Genomic DNA, 20,418 nt, shown 5'->3' with positions numbered 1-20,418 from the left:
GCTCACAGCAACTCTTGGGCTCAAGTGATTCTCTGCCTCAGCCTCCCAAGTAGCTTGGACTACAGGTGCCCTCCACAATGCCTGGCTATTTTTTTGTTGCAGTTGTCATTGTTCAGCTGGCCCTGGCCAGGCTCAAACCTGCCAGCCTCGGTCCATGTGGCTGTGCCAAGCCTGACTTAAAGTTTCTCTATCTATGTATTTTGAGTAAATAAGACAGTCACATGGTCCAAAAGGCCTCATCTCTTCTCATCTCTGACTGGGTACACAGTAAAAAGTCTACCCCCGCCATGTTTACTTAGTCACCTAGTTCTTCTTTCAGAAGCCAGCCAGGTTATTGGTTTTGTATCATATCTATAACTATTCAAATAATCATTTTTTAAACTTGCCCATATCATTACATTATATAGTTTAATTTATACTCTCTGGATGGGCATTTATAATATTGTCTTTTTTGCTATTACAAAGATTGTCTTGTCAATATACCCTTGTGGGCAGAATCGAAGGCAAAGTTTTTTTATTTTTTCTGGGTGCCTCTTATCTTCTTGTACCCCTGCAGGTTGGGGCACCCGACTTCTCTCCTTGACAGAGACACACTTTTACAGGGGGTTCTTTGGGCCCCAGTTTGTCTTGGGTCTCTGAGTCCCCTTGGGCAGAATGGGCCTGATCTCCCTATCCCAGGCAGAACTTGGGTCATGGACTCTGGGCAGCTCTGCTGGCTTTGAGTATGCTGCTGCCCAAGGAGGATAAATCCAGGTATGACCTGCCCTGGTCATTGATTGGACTGTCCTGCTGGGGCCTGGGTCCCCCCACCCAGGAGGGGCTGTAAAACCACAGTGCATGAGTCAGTCAGAGAAGGCGTCACAATAGGCTAAACCCAGTGCCTGTTTCTCATTTTCTCCTGAAAAGAGCATTAGGTGGGCCCTGGTCAAATGACACAATAGCCTCAGATCCTATAGCTGGGGACTGAGCCTCAGACCCTGGAATTCTGAGTCCACTCCCTGCAAGGCCACCAGAACCAGCAGTGTGATAGGTGCTCAGGCCATCTCTTCTGCCCTGAGAGTAGACCGCATGCTTGGCTCCTCCCAGCTCTCTGCATCCCTGGAGGCTGTGGCAGCCCCGGGAGAGGTGTTCCTCAGGGTATGTCCCCACCTGACCCTTCTTACAGGGATCACCTCTCTGCTGTGCACGGCTGCCCTCCTGCCTAGTCACGCCCTCCCTGACACACTGACCTCTTTTCCTGCCCGGACCCTGGGCTGGGCTCACCCACTCGTGAGCCTCAGTTTCCTCAGCTATGAAGTGGGGTGAACTCTAATTGCCATACTTGGTTGCTGATGAGGCTCAGATAAGCTAATGTCCCAGGGAACGCCTTCCAGCCTAAGGAAATATCCCCACAGGATCTCAGGGGTTCCCACAGTCACTCTGCCAGCCAGGCCTCAGAGTCCCATGTCCCATCCCTTGCCTGCTTCCTCCCTGGGGTAACGTTCTAGGAACGTGCTGAGCCAGCATGGTGACATAATCCCTTCTCTCCTTTTTGTTTCCTCCAGGTTTGGTAAGAGTGATTTATTTCCGTCCCTTCTGCCACCCAAGAGCTGTCTTTGTGTTGCTGTCCCCATCGGGGGTGGATTCCTTTGACCCTCCGTTCCCATAGTCCAGAAGCAAAGGTGCTGGTGACCGCCTCAGGAAATAGCTCTAAGACAGGTGGCCTCAAAGTGATGGGCTGGCCTCAGCCCAGCCAGCAGCTGCTCTCTGAGAATCAGGGACTTTGAGAGTGTCACAGTCTGCAGGCAGCCCTGCCATCGCCTTGCTGGCCCCACTGTGACCTCTCTGGCAAGGACATTTGCTTGCCAGTCTGGGCTGCCTCGGTAAAGCGGGGCTTCTGGGAGGGAGATGCCATCTGTCTGGTTTAGGTGGACTTCAGCCATTCAGCCATTCTCAGAGCCCCCCACCTGATGCCTCGGGATCCCTCTGTCCAGGAGAGGAGCACTCATGGAGGCAGGGAACGGTGGGGGGGGTGCATATGCCCCTTTGAATGGGAGGAGGGTGCCGGACCCCCTTGGGCCCCCTCTTCCACCCTTCTTGTCTGGCTAGGAGCAGGGTCTCGCATATCGCCAGACCGTGGAGTTCTGTCTCCCTAGTCAAGCAGAGGGAGATGCGTGCCTTTGGAGCCTGCTGCGCATTGTCCAAGTGGAAGTATAGAGGCATCTGGTTTTTGCCTGAGCAAAATAGCAGTGTATTTTCATATTGTCCTGAGCTGGCTAAGGAGCGTAACATAGCTGTGGGCGGGGTCGTGGGGGAGAGGAGTGGTGTGGCAGGCAGTGACTGTGCCCTAGTGGAGCTGTGTAGGAACCCAGTGGGGGCTGGGGTGAGGAAGGAGAAAGGGGGTCCACCTTCTTCTCCAGAACACGGGCAGAAGCTCCCAAAGCCCTTAACAGAGTCTTGGAGGAAAATTGAGCACCTTCATCCCGAGGGCAGCCCGGCCCATCATCCTCCAGTTGTAACACAGGGAGCAAGGAGGGAGGTTGTTAGGCCTTAAGGGCCAGTGTTTCCATTCAGGTCCGGGAGAGGTGATACCTGGCACCTGCACCACCTCTCCACCCCGGCTCATGCCTGTGGCAGATGTTATAACCCACATCTTGCTCTCAGAGGTTAAGTGGCCAGAGTCTCATTTTCCCACAGTCTGTTTTTCTTAGACTGGCAGCTGACCCCTTAGAGGTTTTTTGAGGCTTTGGCTGCCGCCTGGGTTTGGAGGGGGGGCCCAGGAGAAATGTGGGATAAGCCAGCCCCATGCAGATGTGCAGAGGGAGCTACAGGTGAGACAGCCATGGGTTCCCCATCAAGGAGGATGTCAAAGGGCCTTTTTGTCCTGATTGAACTCCCCTGGTGTGGGAGGAGTCAGTACCTCCCACTTGCCTTTCTCCTTGAGGTTGGGTGTGTGGGATTTGGCCTATAGTGAACCAGCACTTAATGAACACGAGCTGTGTGTGGGGCCAGCACTCAGGGGTGAGGGGGCAGTGGTGACCTTCTGACATAGAGGACACAGCATGGCCACAGATCACTCAAGCACATTTAGATGTGGGGAACCTGTGGCCTTCTAGGTCCTTAATTGTGGCCTTTGGACTGAATCCAAATTTTACAGAACAAATCCTTTTATTAAAAGGGGTACAGCAGAGAAAAATAAACATTTTCTTGCTTCCCGTGGTGCTTAAAAAAGAACAATCTTGATATCAGAAGGCTGCAGTTTCCCCGAGCAGAAGGGATATCTCAATGCCTGTAGCCCTTCTTGCAGCAGAGAAAGAGGGTTCCCGAGCCATCCCCAAAGGCTCAGGCTATAGCGCCCGGATGAGGCTGGCCCACGTGGGAGTGTGGTAAAGCTTCACCCTGTCCTCACTCTGCCTGCCAAGATCTGGCAGTTGTGTTCAGAGGTGCTTCAGGCTGGACAGGTATGTGGAGAACTAGCCTCAGATTCCCACTTAACAAGTACAGTTGACCTTTGATTAACTGGGGTTAGGAGCACTGACCACCCCTTACCCCGTGCAGTCAAAAATCTACATGTAACTTTTACCTCTCCTAAAACTTAATTGCTGATAGCCTGCTGTTGACCAGAAGCCTTGTTGATAACATTTGATTAACACACCTTTTATATGCATCATATATTCTTACAATAAAGTGAGCTAGAGGAAAGGAAATATTATTGAGAAAAATAAGAAAGAGAAAATACACTATTCATTCAGTGGAAACAGCATCATAAAGGTCTTCGTCCTCGTGGTCTTCACGTTGAATAGCCTGAGGAAAAGGAGGGATTGGTCTTTTTTCTCGGTGGTGGCAGAGGCAGAAGATCCACGTATAAATTGACACATGCAAATCAAACTTGGGTTGGCTGTAACTCGGGAGTAAGTCCTTATAAGTTGGTGGCCTGCGGGTCTATTTGTGAGAGGTTGAGGGGTGTGGAAACCTCTCCCCTCAGCTTTGCTGCATTCTGCCACTCAAGCCTGCCCGAAACACTGCAGGGATGGCAAACTGAGCCGTTGGCAGAGGCCAGACAGCAAAAATCCCTAGGGAAGCCAGCCAGGCCCCTCCGCTGGAGTAGCCTGGCCTGCCTGTTTTGATAGGTGGAGGTTCAGGGAGACGTTTTTCTAGTGTGTGATGAACTCATTCCCACGCCCCACTCCACCCGCACGAGGTCACAGGTGGAAGCTGTCTGCCTCCGGCAGAGCTGCTTCAGCCTGTCCAACCTGGCCTCTTTTCTCACAGATCTCCCTCATGGATCCCCACAGATGGTACGAAGGGACATCGGGCTCTCAGTGACACACAGGTAGGCCCAGCTGGCTTGGTGGGGAGGGGCACGAAGCCAGATGGGGCCCACCCCAGGCAGGTGCCCTCACTCATGTCCTAGAAGTTTCTTTGGGCTCTTTGCTCCTGTTCTGCCTGTCCATCTCCTCTGCGGAACTCAGCCCTGGACCTTGAGTCCTTGCATTGTCACCGGCAGCCATGTGGGCTTGCTGGTCCCCTGCCTATCCCTCCCTGGGTCTCCTCCTGATTCTGCCAAGGGACATCACTTTCTTCCTTTCTCAGGAGAAACAAGGAGGAGCCAAGAGCTTCCTCTGTATCCACTATGATGTCTTATTGCTCCTAAAACACCATATGTTAGAGTCCCCAGTAGAGCACCCCCTAAGTCCAGATTCCCAGGGTCCATCCCTGAGGCTCTCGGCCTGGCAATCTGGATTTTAACAAGCTCTGCAAGGTCTTTGATGCTCGTACATATTAGGGAAGGCTGATGTGGGTCTGTGTCATGGACAAATCTAGGGGTCTTGGCTCCTGAGGCTGGTGTGTCCTGGCAACAGCAGGTCTGGATGGTGTCCCATCCCCCTGGACAACCGGCTGGACAGTGCCTTGGGAAGCCTGTGCTCTGGCCGTCCACCTTACAGGCTGTTGTAAATGCAGCAGGGGGCGGTGTGCTGTGCCAGGGCCTGTCTTTTCCCCCAGGGAGCCTGGGCTTCTCTCCAGCCTGTGCAGGAGGCAGCTGGCGCCCAGAGATTGAGTAACTTGTCCCCTGAACTTTTCCCTGGTCCCAGAGGCTTTTACCCCACCCTGCCCCTAACCCCCTAGCACCTGCCTCTGCTCAGTCCCAGATCCAACTACCATTTAGACTTATTTTCAGGATCTCCCAGTGGAGATCATCTCAGACCCCACTCTTGTCCTCCTCACCCCCAGTGTTGATGTGCGAGGTAATTAACTCCCAAACAGAGCAAGAGAGAGTAAGAATGTGCTTACTCACCTGGGGTACAGGCAGGTGGCTGTTCTTGGCCACTAGAAGCTCCCATTTTTGTTGAGGGGGACGGTCACATTTATGGGTCTCCTCTGCATTCCAGGTCTGCACACGAGCAATGAGTGACCCTCCCCAGATCCCTGGGAGGGTGCGTGTTAGCCCTGTGTGCAGAGGCTCTGAGGCATCCGCAGCCTGGGTTAGGCAGGATTCAGCCTCGGCTTGATAGGACCCTCAAAGCCAGTACACTCCCCTCATGCTCATGGCCTTCTTTGGGTGCTGCTGCCCAGTGGACTCTGTTCCGAGAAGCTCTGTGACTGTGTGTTCAGAGACCTGGCTCCAGCCCTGCTGCACAGCCTCCCAACTGTGTGACCTCAGGAACGTTCCTGAGCTCTCTGAGCTGCTTCCCTTACCCCTGTACCAGGTCATAGACCTGCTCGGCTCCCTGGGGTTGGTTGCAAGAATCAAGTGAGCTAGTATTTGTGGATACATTACCAGGTGCTCCCCAAATATTGTTAGTAGTCATTCTGTTGGTTTGCTATGCTTAAAAAAAATCTATTCCTCAAAAAACATGGATTCTTTCTGCTCTCAGACCTGCCTACCCTGTGGACTGAGCTTATGTTCTTTTTCTGGAGAACACCTTCTAGTCCTCACCCCTATCATTCCTTCCCATCTACCTTTTTGTTATTTTTTAAATTTTAAATTGAAAATACATTCATATATTCAAAATTCAAAAGCATCAAAGGGTGTCTATAGAGGAAAGTCCCTTTATGTTCCTGTCCCCAGCTCCCCAGTTCCCCCAGCAGGCTGGTGTCAGCAGTTTCTTATGTAATTTTTTAGTGATATTTTATACAAAGAAATAAATATGTATTTCTTTTTTTCCATACAAATACTGCGTATATTATATATACTTTCTATAGTTTGCTTTTTTAAAAACATTGAGATAATTTATGTAGAGCAAAATATGTGAATAAGTTTTTATGTGTATACACACAAATGTACACACATCCAGAAGATTTCAAACATTCTGGCTCCCCAGAAAGTTACCTTTGTCTCTTCCTAGGATGGTGATTGTGCTGCCATCAAATGGTCAATAGTCACTCTGTCGTCATAGATTAATTTTTTCTATATTTAAACTTCATATAAATGGGATCATATCATATTGTATCTCACTTTTTTTTACTTGACAGTGTGATTTAGAGATCATTCCATATTTGCACAAAAAAGGTGTCCTTGTTTTCCGGGCTATGTGATGTTCATTGTAGGGAGTGACTGTCTTTTAGTCAGTCCCCTATTGATGGACATGTAGGTTACAGCCAGTCTTTCACAGCTGCAAACCTGCCACAGATGTACCTTGTCCCTGTGTTTTTTGACACTTGTTAGAGCATCTGTTGGATAAATTCCTAAGACTGGAATTGCTGGGTCAAAGGGTATGCACACTTGTAATTTTGATGAGTATTGCCACATTTGGTGTCAGTGACCACACAAACTTTAGGATATTGACAGTGAAGACTTTGTAGCTGGGAAATCTACATGCCTCTGGTAAGGGAAAGCAATGGTCCCTAGGTATCCGGGAGAGGGCCCCTGGGGCTCTGGGAGGAAGCCAGGACTCCCAGTGTCCCTGGAGCTGTGTGGAAACTCCTCCGTGGCTGGGCCCTGGGTTCTTGGCAAGTGGGATCATGCGTATGTGTCTTCCCCCTGCAGGTTCTCCACCAAGTCCTGGTTGTCACAAGTCTGCCACGTGTGCCAGAAGAGCATGATGTTTGGAGTGAAGTGCAAGCATTGCAGGTGATGGGCAGAGGGTGGTGGGGGAGCAAACACTTTTGGTTTAGTAAGTCAGAGTTCAAAGGAATTCTCCTCAACTTACTGTTCATGATCCCGTTCTGGCACACGAGAGAGTGATCAGGCCTCTAACTAATTGGGGCACTCCTGGAAGAAGGGGATATTTGAGGTGGGTTTGGAAGAATGAATAGAAGTTTATAGGGTGTAGACTGGGGGTGGGGGTATGGGGGAGAATTCCAGGCCAAGGGAGCATCTTGTACAAAGGCAGGGAGGAATGTGAGGGACTGTTCTGGGAACTGTAAGCCGTTCTGAAGTTTACCCTTACCTTGTAGCCCACAGAAAGTAAGAAATGGAGGTAGACCATGGCTTACAGAAGGAGAGAGTGGGAGGGTATAGATTCTGTATACATCCAACTTATTTTCTCATGAGAAGGGCAGGGATAGAGGACAGTATGGGGTGAGCAGAGTCTGTCCTCTGCTGTCTGGCTGCCCTGACCCTATGGATGGTGGCCCTTGAGTCTTGGTTCCTGGCCTACTTTGCCCCTGCATTGCTGTGTGACCTGGGATGAGGTGCTTGCCCTTTCTGAGCTTGTGTTTTACTTATACACCTGAGAGATGATCCCGTCAGGCTGCTCTGGGAGTCTGAGCTCGTGCTTGTTGATGCGTCTGGGCTCCAGGCAGACTGTCGGTGCTGGGTCTTGTGCATGTTGCCTGGATCTATCCTGTTTTCCTGACAGCTCTCCTGTTCTCCAGGGAGATGATGCGGTTTTCTGACCAGTCTAATTCTCCTGTGGTTCCAGGCCATTTGGGTTTAAATTAGGGACCTCTGGCTTCTGTTCAGCATGCCTTTCACGCGGAGAGCTCTGAGCCCACATGGCCCTGAAGTCTCAGTGAGAGGAGGCAGGGCACCAACCAACTCTCAGCCTGGTGGTATCAGCGAGCAAACTGAGATTCAGTTAGATGGGACCAAAACAAGGACTTGGCTCTGCCCACTCCTGCCCACACGACCCAGTGCTTGAATGTGGCTGGAAGGGGCTGTCTTTGGATTCCTGGGACCTTTCCGGATGCAAACATTCTTCTAATTCTTCTTCCTTGCAAATTCCGATTTGTCTAGAGCTTTATGAATCTGAGTAGAGGTCTCCTTTCCTTAGAAAACAAAAATAGATGTATGGCCTGTGACAAGTTAAAACAGGCACAACTCTGCTGTGAGGACTGGGTGGACAACAGCAGGACACGATCAGGGCTCAGCAGTAGAGCCGCTGTCACTCTCAGGAGATTCTACACCTTCGAGCTGATGCCTGTTGAGAAGTTTGCAGAAATTAGGGCCGTGGTGGGCAAATGCTCCCAGGTGTGCCTTGGGAGCTCCGCTTGGCCGTCTACCCACTGACCCTGCCTTCTTTACCAGGTTGAAGTGTCACAACAAGTGCACAAAAGAAGCCCCTGCCTGTAGAATATCCTTCCTTCCATGTGAGTGTCCCATGCTCCTCCCCTCCGCCTTCCGGGTCTGGGGTGAGTCTTTCTTTTTTTTTTTTTTTTTTGTAGAGACAGAGTCTCACTTTATGGCCCTCGGTAGAGTGCCGTGGCCTCACATAGCTCACAGCAACCTCCAACTCCTGGGCTCAAGCGATTCTCTTGCCTCAGCCTCCCGAGTAGCTGGGACTACAGGCGCCTGCCACAACGCCCGGCTATTTTTTGGTTGCTGTTTGGCCGGGGCCGGGTTTGAACCCGCCGCCCTTGGTATATGGGGCTGGCGCCTTACCGACTGAGCCACAGGCGCTGCCCGGGTGAGTCTTACTTTAGCTTCCTTTAGCTGCTGATGTGTTCCCTCCTTTTCAAACAGTAACAAGGCTTCGGAGAACAGAATCAGTCCCCTCCGACATCAACAACCCGGTGGACAGAGCAGCCGAGCCCCATTTCGGAACCCTCCCCAAAGCACTGACAAAAAAGGTATGCTGGGCAACCCGGGAAACCCGCCACCGCCAACCCCAGAAATTCTTTCTATAAAGCGTCCCTGGTGGGGAAGTATGACAAGGCACCACAGTCCAGGAGGGTGGCGGCAGGGATCGGATCTTTGCTATTTAGCAGACTTCACGCTTATATCTAAATTATTGTGATGTAGCTGTGATTCCCACCCCCTTCCTCTCCTTTGAGCGGACATTTCCCGCACACTTATTCTGTGTCAGGAGCTCTCTCCATTGGTATTTCACTTGATTCCCCCATAGTTCCAAAGGGCACACACTGCTCCATTTTACAGATGAGGAAACTAAGCACAGGCTCCCCCAGGAGCAAGAAGCAAACCCGGGGGAGAAGTCTGAGCAATTGCCCAACCCCCAAGCCTCGGCCCTTAGTCATGGTGTGGCACATACGCCTTCAACTGTTCTTTAAAGCAGGTGCTGTGTCTGCCACGTCACTTTCACAAGGATGTGCCCTGAAGTGTATTTGTCCACAGAGCCTGCATTCGGGCTCCTCTGCTAATGCAGACAGGGTCCTCTGTGCTGGACAGACTCCCAAAGGCTTGTGGCTGTCTGCAGAGCTGCCTTGGGCCTCTATTGCACATCAGTGCAGGTGGCTTCCAACAGCAGCCTCCATCCTGGTGACCACACAGCAGGTGGGTCCCCCACCCTGGCTACAGGGTGCCTCCCTGATGAGGAGCATGTGACCACTGCTACTTGGCCCTGACTGGGTCTTCAGTGACCCAGGCCAGCCTCAGTGAGAGAAGAGAGAGGCAGGCGGGCACTGTGCCTTTTAGCTCAGGGCTGCTCTGAGAGTGTCCAGGGCCACTTATTGTCAGACAAGGCCAGCTGCTCCAGACCTAGTCCCTCTCTCCTGCCTCTGCCTGTGGTGCAGCCCCTCTGGCGGTGGCTTCCCACCAGGAATGGTGCGGGACAGGGGAGAAGTGTTAGGATCCTATCCTCAGCGATTTGAGCTACTATAACAAAATTCCATAGCCTGAGTAGCTTGTGAACAGCAGAAGCTTACATAGTTCTGGAGGCTTAGAAGTCCAAGGTCAAGGCACCGGCAGATTTGGTGTCTCGGAGGACCCACTTTCCCATAGATGGTGCCTTCCAGCCTCATCCTCACATGGTGAGAGGGTCCAACAGGCTCCCCTGGGTTTCTTTTGCTCCTGAGGACACCACCCTGGTGACCTGGTCAACTCCCAGAGGCCTCACCTCCTAATACCAGCACCTTGGGTGTTAGGATTTCAACATGTGAACTTGGGAACATAATTGTTCAGACCTTACTGGGTCACGGCCACTATTCTCTTTTCTTCTGCAACCTTAAGTGGTCTCCTTGCTTTCTCTGAGCCTCAATAATAACAGTTCCCACACAGGGTGTTGTTAGGGCAATGAGAGAATGTTCACAAATTCACTTGCAGGGTGAGGTGCCATCACCTCAACTAGTATTGGTTTTCCAGTCTGTCACAGACAGGAGCAATTCCTCAGCAGGGACTTCAGCACCCTCCCTACCCCCACTGCCAACATCACCACCACCCCACCATCTCCTCTCCAGCCCCACTGAGCACACCCACAGCCTCACAGAGCCCTGCATGTCCCTCCTGACCTCATGTCCCTTCATGCCCATGGCACCTCCACCCAGCTGGTCACCACTCTTTGGCCCCTTCACTCTTCAAGAGTATCTCAGTCCTGCCACCTTCAGCTTGCCCTCATAGCCACCTCCATGGTCCAGCACACGCCCGCTCAGCCCCTAAGGTGAGGGACTCTGGTGACAACAGTCCCACATCTCCTGGGAGCAGCGACCCTCGACACACTAACCCTGCCGCCTTTACTATTATGGTCATTATTGTAGGACAACCTAACAGATAAGAGTTTTCCCCAGATGCCAGGCATCATGCTGAGGCAGGTGTATTTATTCCATTTCTCTTTGGCTCTTCTCTGCCCTCTGCTCACCCCATTCCCCATTGACAGACACTCCCTGAGGGCCCAACCACGCTGTGCTGCTCCTGTCTTCTCCCCGGTACCTGCCGTGGTGCCTGGCACACAATAGGCAGGAAGGAAACATTCTGATCACTGAATGGAATGAACCATCCTATGACCCATCACTGTTACCATGTGTTATAGATGACACATGATGGCTCAGAAAGGTTGAGTCGTTGTCCAGGGCCACCTGGTGCAGGGCGAAGGAGCTGGGCTTCAGCCTGCCCTCATAGCCATCTCTATGGCCCTGCCACAGGCCTGGCCCTGCTGACAGGGACTGCTGGAGGGTCTTGAGCCTTGGGGTATAAGCAAGAAGAGCAAAGGCTCAATGGGCCCAGTCCCCGTGTTGATTTGGCACCATGTGGTATCAGCTGTCCCTGAGTTCACTGTGTACCCCAGGATCTGCAGAAGAGCATTTAACCTAACTTGGCCCCAACTCTTTTGACTGAGGAATTCTTCCTCCATTCACTAAGGAACTGATGTTTGGGTCTAGGGGACACCAGTCAGATCCAGGGTCCTCCCTAACATAGAAGCTCCTCAGCCCTCTTTCTGGTTAGCATATGGCCCAAACCACTGGGTGGTCTTAGCTAACAGGTCTGCAAAGAGTAGAGCAAGCATTTATTAGTCACCTGCTGTACCACATACTCTTGCCTTTGTTAAGCTGCTCACACACAGTAACCCTCTGGCATAGGCATGGATGTTTTCATTTTGTGGTTCAGGAAATGGAAGCTCAGAGAGGTGAAGAAAGTTGGCTAGAGTAGCCCAACTAAGAGGTGACAGGAGCTAGGTAAGAATCCAGTTCATCTGCCTGCAAGCCCAGCACCATTTCTGCTGAGAAGCCTGGGCCTGGGCCACCCTGCCTGCTCTCCCTGTGACCTGCCTCTCCCTGTCTGGTACAGCACCCCCTTCCCCAGGGCACTCTGGTTCCTCCCTCAGGCACTTGCTCCCAGCTGTGAGATGTTGCTGCTGTTTTCAGGGGTCTCTCTATGCTGTGGCCTGGGAAGCCCTGGCCCAAAGGAAGCCCAGAACTGGGGTCTGACCAGACACATCTCCCATGACTGTGGGCAGAACCCTTTACCCTCAGGTCCCCCGACTCCTGACTCTGTAGTGGGCTATGATGGTGCATGGTATGGAGAGAGCTGACGTTAGAATCGGTGCTGTCCAGACTCCATCAAGTTGCACACCATGCTTGTGGTTTCTTTCCTTTTTTTCTTTTTGTGACAGAGTTTCTGTTTGACCCCCTTGGTAGAGTGCCATGGCGTCATAGCTCATAGCAACCTCAAATTCTTGGGCTGAAGCCGTCCTCTTGCCTCAGCCTCCCAAACAGCTGAGACTACAGGCACCTGCCACAGTGCCAGGCTGTTTTTTAGAGATGGGGTCTCGCTCTGGCTTAGGCTGGTCTTGAACCCATGAGCTCAGCAATCCACCCACCTCAGCCTCCCAGAGTGCTAGGATTACAGGCATGAGCCACTATGTATGGCCCTCGTGATTTCTATCTTAACTGGGTACACCTGGGCTAATATTCACTTAAAATCATCACTGTCATAATCGGAAAATCCACCATCTGCATAGATAGAAGATAATCATTAAAATAAATAGTTACAACCAAAGAGTTAACCAAATTCCACTTAGATATCATACTTGCTTAAGACCTGGAGCTTTGCACCCTCACTCAAGCTCTGTGTTGGAGCAACGTTAAAGGCACCGCAGCATGGGCTGAGGCCTCCTTTCAGAATGAAAGAGAAAAGATCACTTCCTCCCTGGCTCGGTGTCCCCCGTATTGTGTCCAAGGGTCTCCTAAAGTCTCATGGACCATCAAACATACATGTATCCTATGGCAGGCACTGGCTGGCCTGATCTGTTAGTAGGGGACTATGCTTACTTTTGGGTAGGAAAGGAATGACATTATCATTTAAGTTAGGACAGCAGGAGTGAACCCAAACCAGCTCTTATGATTATCTTCTAGAAAGTTCATTCCAGCTCTGGAATTTTTTGCTCCTCCATGATGACAGTCAGCACCAGCCCCTGCTGGCTTTGCAGTTTAATATGGGGCCCGAGAGTTCCCAGTGTCTTTGAGATAGCAAGGTCTTCAGGGACGGGACCATGCACATCTCACTTACTGTCATCACCTTACTTCTAAGAAGCAGGGGACCTGGCAACAGCAGACGTTACGCAGACATTTGCTAGAGGCTGAATTTACTTCATTATAACACCTACCATGTGCTTTGCTCAGAGGCACGCAGTTTGGTGGGGATGGCGTTCACCAGGAAAAAGTGCCCTGATGAAAAACTGCAGGGAGCTCTGGGCCTCTAGAGAGGAGGAGCTTGGTCCCAGCTGGGGTTCAGGGAAGGCTTCTGGGGGAAAGTATGTTTGAGCTGAAGAAAGAGAGCAGGAGTCCTCTGGGCATTGAGGTGAGGGTCTCTGTGTGTGCCCCTTTCTCAAATATTAGACCCATAAAACATCAGCTGACCTCTTCCCTTTTAGTAGGGATTAGAGCAGGCGTCCTCAAACTTTTTAAACAGGGCCAGTTCACTGTCCCTCAAACGGTTGGATGGCTGGACTATAGTTTAAAAAAAAAAAACAACTATGAACAAATTCCTATGCACACTGCACTTATCTTATTTTGAAGTAAAAAAACAAAACAGGAACAAATACAATCACACCGCCTCATGTGGCCCTGCGGGCTGCAGTTTGAGGACCCCTGGATTAGAGGGTGCTGACATGTGGCAGTGGACTGGGCTGGGTGGTGACAACCCTGTCCACTCCAGCATCTCTGGTCCTGCAGGAGCATCCTCCAGCCATGAACCACCTGGACTCCAGCAGCAACCCATCCTCCACCACCTCCTCCACGCCTTCCTCGCCAGCACCCTTCCCGACATCGTCCAACCCGTCCAGTGCCACCACGCCGCCCAACCCCTCACCTGGCCAGCGGGACAGCAGGTTCAATTTCCCAGGTACCACATCTCAGGGTTTTCTGGGTTCTTGGGAGTGTGATCAGATTCTCCTCCTCAGCAAACCCTGGCAAGGTCAAGGTCAAACACTGCCACCACTAAGCTGATGCTTATGGAGCACTTGCCTAGAGCCTCAAGCCCAATGGCTCTGAGGTTGATGCTGTTGTTGCACCCACTTTACAGATAGGAACACTAAGGTTCGGAAAGCAGGAATGGCTTGCCCTAAGTTGCGTTGTCAGTAACACATGAGGACCAAACCCAAGACCGTAGACATAACATAAGGCCCACACTGCCTTCCTGTATGCGGGTGGCTCCTCTTGGGCATTGCTCATGCAGGGCAGACATCTGAGCTCCCAGGAGGCATGGTAGTCAGCACAGTGAGCTAGGAGGCCTAGGAGAGCGGATCTGGGGCCTTGCTGCCTACCTGCCCGGTGAGCTAGGTAAGCTACCCTAGGGAGACCTTTTGTTCCTTTTCCATAAAACATGGAGACCACGTGTCATTGAATTAGGTTGTCCTCACAGAAGAACGGAGCAAGAAGGTCTGAGCCAGAGTTGACCTCCAGCTCCCCCCATAGCCCCGCTGCCCAGGGGTCTACAGGGAAAGGTCAGGAGCCCAGCCCTTCCCACCCTTGTTCCAGCCAGGCCTTTAGTGTCCACCTCTTTGGGAGCAGAGTGAAGCCCATTTGCCCCTTTTGAGCCTGAGCTGCCACCATCTTAGCCCCCAGCCTACTGCAGTTTGCAGTCCCAGAGGACTCTGGGCTACCACAGGCTGTCTCCAACCCGTGGAGTCCAGGTCTGGCTCTTGTCACTGGCCCCTAGGACACCAAGCCCAGGGGGCAGAGGTGCAGCTCTTCCTGCGCCAGGGGCCTCTTCTGAGCATTGCAGCTGGGGCCACACAGACCCAGCAGGAAGCCAGGGCTCTGGGTCCGTCTCACCAGGGTTCTGGGGACTGTGTTTGTGGGTGGTGAGATGCCAAGGTTTTGTAGAAAGCTTTTTTTCTCTTTTGCCTGTCCCTTCACTTCAATCTGCAGGTGGCTGGGTATCTTCTGACATGAACACATTGTCCTGAGCACACCCCTCCCCACCCTGCAGTTGAGTGATGACCCATTTGATTACCCTCCTCTCCCATTCCACCCCATCTTTGTTGTGCTCCAAAACTGCCTTTTGCAAAACCTCCTACTTGGGTTTTTCTAAAAGGAAGGGCCTGTTTGGAAAACAACAGCCACAGAAAAGGTTCTTTTTGCGATACCAGCCAGACCCTCTCTGCTTTCCCTGATGTCCCTGGACTGGGCCCTCACTGTCCCCTATCCAGAGGTATCCCTCTCTCCAAGATCATATCTCTGTGGTCGTGGCCACACCAACTGGGCCAGCCGCTCAGGGCTGGGCTGCCCAGTGGCCTCCTGTTGTCCCCTGCTCTGTGCTGCGCAGAATCATTGCACTTGGCCTTCAGGGATAATCCTGGGGAAAGGTTACAGTCATGCAGGGCTCCATGAGAGGGATGCCTTCTGAGAGTGCATTGTGAATGCATTGTGAGTTCCCTACAGGAACGTGGATGGCACAGCTTGCTGCACGCCCAGGCTCCATGGTAGCCTGTTGCTTCTGGGCTACACACCAGCACAGCATGTGGCTGTCCTGAATACTGCAATGCAATGGTTATGTATACGGGATAGCAAAAATACTGCGTGAAAGGTTACAAATGGTACACGTGTGTAGGGAACTTACCATGCAGCCTGCAGAACTGAAGGTTGCTCTGGGTGAGTCAGTGAGTGAGCAGAGAGAGAATGTGAAGGCCCAGGACACTGCTGGGCGCTGCCGTGGACTTTATAAATACCGTACACAAGAGAGGACTACATTTACTTAAAATTTTTACTTTTTTACCAACACTGTACACTTAAGGAGCACTAAATTTATTTATTTTTTTACCCTGGTCTTTTGCAGTTTTTGGCTGAGGCTGGGTTTGAACCCGCCACCTCCAGTATATGGGGCCCGCACCCTACTCCTTTGAGCCACAGGCACCCCCCTACTATAACTTTTTTGCCTTATAAACTTTTTAATCTTTTTGAGTCTTTTGTAATAACACTTAGCTTAAAACACAAATACATTTTACAGGTGTACAAAAATATTTTTGCTTTATATCCTTTTTCTATAGTCTTTTTATTTAAAATGTTTTAAATTTTCTTTGTATTACTTTTTAGCTTTTTTTATGAAAAACTAAGACACCAACACACACAGATTCTCCTAGGCCTACACAGGCTCAGGATCGTCAATAACCCTATCTTCCACTTCCACGTCTTTATCCCCCTGGAAGGTCTTCAGGGCCAATAATACTCAATGGAGCTGTCATCTCATGGTGCCTTCTGGAATACTTCCTGAAGGACCTGCCTGAGGCTGTTTTACAGCCAGCTTTTGTTTTTATTATAAGTAGAAGGAGAAAGCTCTAAAATAATGATTAAAAAGCATAATAAGTACGTAACCCAGTTACGTAGCTGTTTATTGTCACTGAGAATCATGTAAGGCCCATGATTGCATGAGCTGTACTTTTATGTTTGCACCAGTGTCACCACCAAAACGTGAGTGTTACTACAGTACGATGGTTATAGTGTCACCGGGTGATAGGAAGTTTGCCGGTCCATTATCCTCTCACGGGACCCCCATCAAGTATGTGGCCCATCATTGCATCCTCTACAGCACGTGGCTGTGCTTACACAAACTGCCTCGTGCAGTGTGACAGCTGGAGAGGTTAACTAATTTCTGAAGGTCCCAGAGCCTGTCAGTGGTAGAACTGAGGTTAGAATGTGCTGCGTCAGATTCCAGAACCCCAGTGCGTTCCTTTCGGATCCCCTTAGGAGAGAACAAGTTTTGTATGTGTGCCGGGGTGGCCTTCTGGAGTTAAACAGGAGGAGCCCTGTTAGTCCTCTGCACACAATGCTGTTAAGCTTTTTCATTATCCCTGTTTTTCTACCATGTTGAATTTTGCCCTCACAGAGCAGAGCACTGACCAGGTTTGTGCAATAAGGTGGCCGTGGAGACTGGGTCTCAGAAGCACCAGTCCTCAAGTGCAGGACCCTTTATCCCCGGAGGCTCCTGCTGGGGCCCATTTTCTCCTAGTTCTTTTTGTCTTTCCTGCATGGCTTAGCCTGCCCTTGCCAGGGTCACCCTAACAAGTCCGCATCTCCCAAGCCAAGGCCTGCACTGCCCCTCCCCTGCTGAGTTTGCAGTTCTGTGTGTGTGACTCACCTCCTCTTCTGTTTAAAGCTGCCTACTTCATTCATCATAGACAGCAGTTTATCTTTCCAGGTGAGTCCTTTGCATGATTCTACTAACTGCCTCTTGCTGCAAGCCTTTCTGTCCAGCCCCCCTCGGTGCCCTCTCCCTGGGCACCTTTGGAGGTACTTGAGTCTCCCTCCATCTGTTTTGAGAGCTGACTGGCCCTTGAGGATGGGAAGGGGACAGGGCAAGTTTCTTGGAGATGGGCCCCTTATATGGCAGTCATGCTGGCTGGGACACTGGAATCCATCCTGCCCAGCCTTTTTGCACGTAGAGGCTGCTGGCACCTTTTTCAAGGTCACAGAACTAGGACTAGTTAGGACTCAGTTTGCAGAATGGAGGAGAGAACTTTTTACTGATGCCTTGTGAGCATCTGTCGCCATATCCTCCCCTACACAGTGATAGTAAACTACTGGCCTTGTCTTAAAGAAGTGGAAACCAATTGGGGAAGGTCTGCAGGCTTCATTTGTCCCAACAGGTTCACCTTCCGGAGCTTTACCTCATAGTGCCATCTGCTGGCCATCACTAGAAATGCCTCTTTATTGCAGGAAATTAAAAAAAAAAAACTTTCAATTTAGTAATTCCACCCGTTGATTGATTCCCTTTCAGAAAAATTGTTTTCACACCTACTAGGTGCCAACTTTTGCATTTTATCATATTCCTGCCCCTAAGGAGTGTATGATATTAGTGCTTTTTTTTCTCTAGATGGAGGTGTTGAGCATGATGGTATTTTAGACAAAGGCTACTGTTCAGTTTTTTTTTTTTTTCTTGGATTAAACAGGACAGTCTTGAAGTCACAGTATTTTGGTTATTCCAGGTTTTCCTATTCCCCCAGCCCAGCTGCATTAGGAGATTGATTTGGCACATTTGTGCGTCCTTACGGGACCATCTTGGCTCTGCTTGGGCACCTGCAGGCTGTCAGGGCCTGGGGCTGCCAGGAGGCATCTGTGAGTAGCTGAGCGCCTGTGTGCTCTCACACCTGTTTCTGCTTCAGTCCCCTCTGCATTCCTGGTTCCTAGCTGCAGGATGCATTCAGTGGAGTACCCTAAAACACTCCTCTTCCAGAAGGGTCTGTTTCACCCCTGTGAAGATATGTGGAGGAGTAAAAGGAAATCTTTTTTTTTTTTTTTTTTTTTTTTTTTTTTTTGAGACAGAGTCTTACTATATCACCCTTGGTAGAGTGCCCTGGCATCACAGCTCACAGCAACCTCCAACTCTTGGGCTTAAGTGATTCTCCTGGCTCTGCCTCCCAAGTAGCTGGGACTATAGGCACCCTCCACAATGCCTGGTTATTTTTTGGTGGCAGTTATCGTTGTTTAGCAGGCCTAGGCTAGACTTGAACCCTCCAGCCTTGGTGTATGTGGTTGGTGCCCTACTCACTGAGCTATGGGTGCCAAGCTAAGGAAATCTAGTTTTATTAAAATAAACCCAGACACATTTTGGGAGAGAATGCACAATACACTCTTTAACTTCTAAGGAAAAGTGTAAGGCTTCGGAGACATTTTGCCTTCCTAGCTGGAGTGTTCTTTCTCCCCAGGCCCCCAAAAACTTCCAGTCCCCCCACACCTAGGCATGTGTTGATCTCAATGAGCATCATTGGGTGAGTGAAAGCACCAGACAGCTCCCAGAGGTCTGTGGGTGTAGGGTAGCAGTGTCTGGGAAAAGCTTTGGCAAAGGCTCTGAGGTCCCAGATCCCAGAAACAGAATGCAGGATGTTGGGCACATGAGTGTTTCCCTTTTAAGAAGTCTATCAGCTTCTCCACGTCTGTGAGGTTCCAGAGATGTTACCCAGGTCTGGTTCAGATGACCTTTAGGAATAGCCTGGAGGCCTGATGGGTGAGCCAGGAGAGTGAGTCTGCATCCACAAAGGCTGCCGAGAGCATGGCCCATTGCCATTTTCAGCCTCTTTTTGCAGAAAAGAGGTGGGAGGGAGGCTGCCCTGTGGCCAGGCCCAGGGACCTCAATCTCCTATAGCACTTGGTTTCATACTAGAGTGACCCTCTGTTCTGGTGTCCCTGGATAAGGGAACTGTCAGTGCTAAAACTGAGAAGGTCCTAGGCTCAGGGGTCGGCCCAGCTGCCCATTCCTAGGCCCCCTGGTGCGTGGACGGTGAATGTCTTCCTCTCCCCTGAGAGCTGCTCTGCCAGTGCTCACACCCAGATCTTTGCTCTGGAAATTGCCAGCAGCTACACCAGGTGTCGCTAATGAGCCACCTGCCAGTCCTGCCCTTGGCCTCTACAGGCCCAAATGAAGGAGTCTCATTACTTGCAATGGTTGTTGCCCCCAGCGCCTGCCTCCAAATAGAGGGACCCTCCTGCAGAGAAGGTGCTCTGGCTGCCTGTCCAGTTAAATGATGGCCCAGTTTTCTTGTATCGCTTGCTGGTATGAGAAGGTTTGGCTTCAGTTGTATGGTGTCAACTGAGAAGTCTGGCCCTCCTTAACCGCCCTGAGCCCCTTCCTGGACCAGAGCTGTGGACAAGTGTTGTGGAGGCTGAGTCCAGAGAAGCTTCTGGGAAGAGCACAGTTGGTCTTAGTTTGGAGAACCCGTGGCAGTCTGCTCTGGGAGGGCCAACTGCGGAGTATCCTGGGTTTTAAGCACAGTGTCTTTGTGGGGACTGGAAAAGGTCTCAGATTTTGTATTTGTTTTTTGTTTCCTGCAGACATCTCAGCCTTCGCACAGGCAGCCCCGCTCCCCGATGCCGCGGACAGCACCCGGTAGGCATCCCTCTGCTGCGTCTGCCTTCTCTCCCATGGGATTTGTTACGGCTGGTCCCACATCCCTGACCACCCACCCACACCCTTAAATTGCTGACCCTCCCAGCCTGGGCCAGCCAGCCAGAGAACTCCTTGGGCTAATTCACCCTCTGGGGCAGTGAAACCAGCCAGAGGGTTCCATTTGCCTCCTGTAGATGCAGCCAACATGGGATGGGGCTGCATAGGAAGCAGGGTGCCATCTTGTAACCAGGAGGGGTGGACCTAGGGCAGGCAGAGTTAGAGAAACCTACTCGAAACTTCCTCCATGCCAAGCCATTCTGAGCACTTGACTCACATTCCCTCACTTAGTCCTCAGCCTGGTGCAGGGGTATTAAACCAGGTGTCATCCTTAGTAGACAGTGGGCCCAGAGTAGTTAAGAAATTACATAAGGTCGCACAAGTAGAAAGCGACAGAGCTATTTCTCAAATGCAAGGCTGTCAGGTTCCAATCCTGTGTGTGCCTAGAA

The 20,418-nt window shown here is 51.1% G+C and overlaps 1 protein-coding gene across 3 annotated transcripts in view; it reads left to right on the top strand.

Annotated features, from left to right (window-relative positions):
• Positions 1-20,418, top strand: part of KSR1 (kinase suppressor of ras 1) — a 166,289-nt gene that overhangs the window by 123,528 nt on the left and 22,343 nt on the right. For 2 of the 3 annotated variants that reach the window (XM_053569144.1, XM_053569143.1), the window contains exons 5-12: positions 1,545-1,549; positions 4,252-4,312; positions 6,968-7,051; positions 8,450-8,511; positions 8,885-8,991; positions 13,765-13,933; positions 17,186-17,227; positions 19,858-19,912. In XM_053569144.1, the coding sequence (XP_053425119.1) occupies positions 1,545-1,549; positions 4,252-4,312; positions 6,968-7,051; positions 8,450-8,511; positions 8,885-8,991; positions 13,765-13,933; positions 17,186-17,227; positions 19,858-19,912 (585 nt within the window). Of the gene's footprint in view, positions 1-67; positions 4,313-6,967; positions 7,052-8,449; positions 8,512-8,884; positions 8,992-13,764; positions 13,934-17,185; positions 17,228-19,857; positions 19,913-20,418 lie in introns of those variants that run through there. The other variant, XM_053569142.1, reaches the window with a different exon arrangement.

The sequence above is a fragment of the Nycticebus coucang genome, chromosome 18 (genome assembly GCF_027406575.1).
Source record: "Nycticebus coucang isolate mNycCou1 chromosome 18, mNycCou1.pri, whole genome shotgun sequence".
NCBI lineage: Eukaryota > Metazoa > Chordata > Mammalia > Primates > Lorisidae > Nycticebus > Nycticebus coucang.
This window is presented reverse-complemented; position numbering and strand designations above follow the sequence as displayed.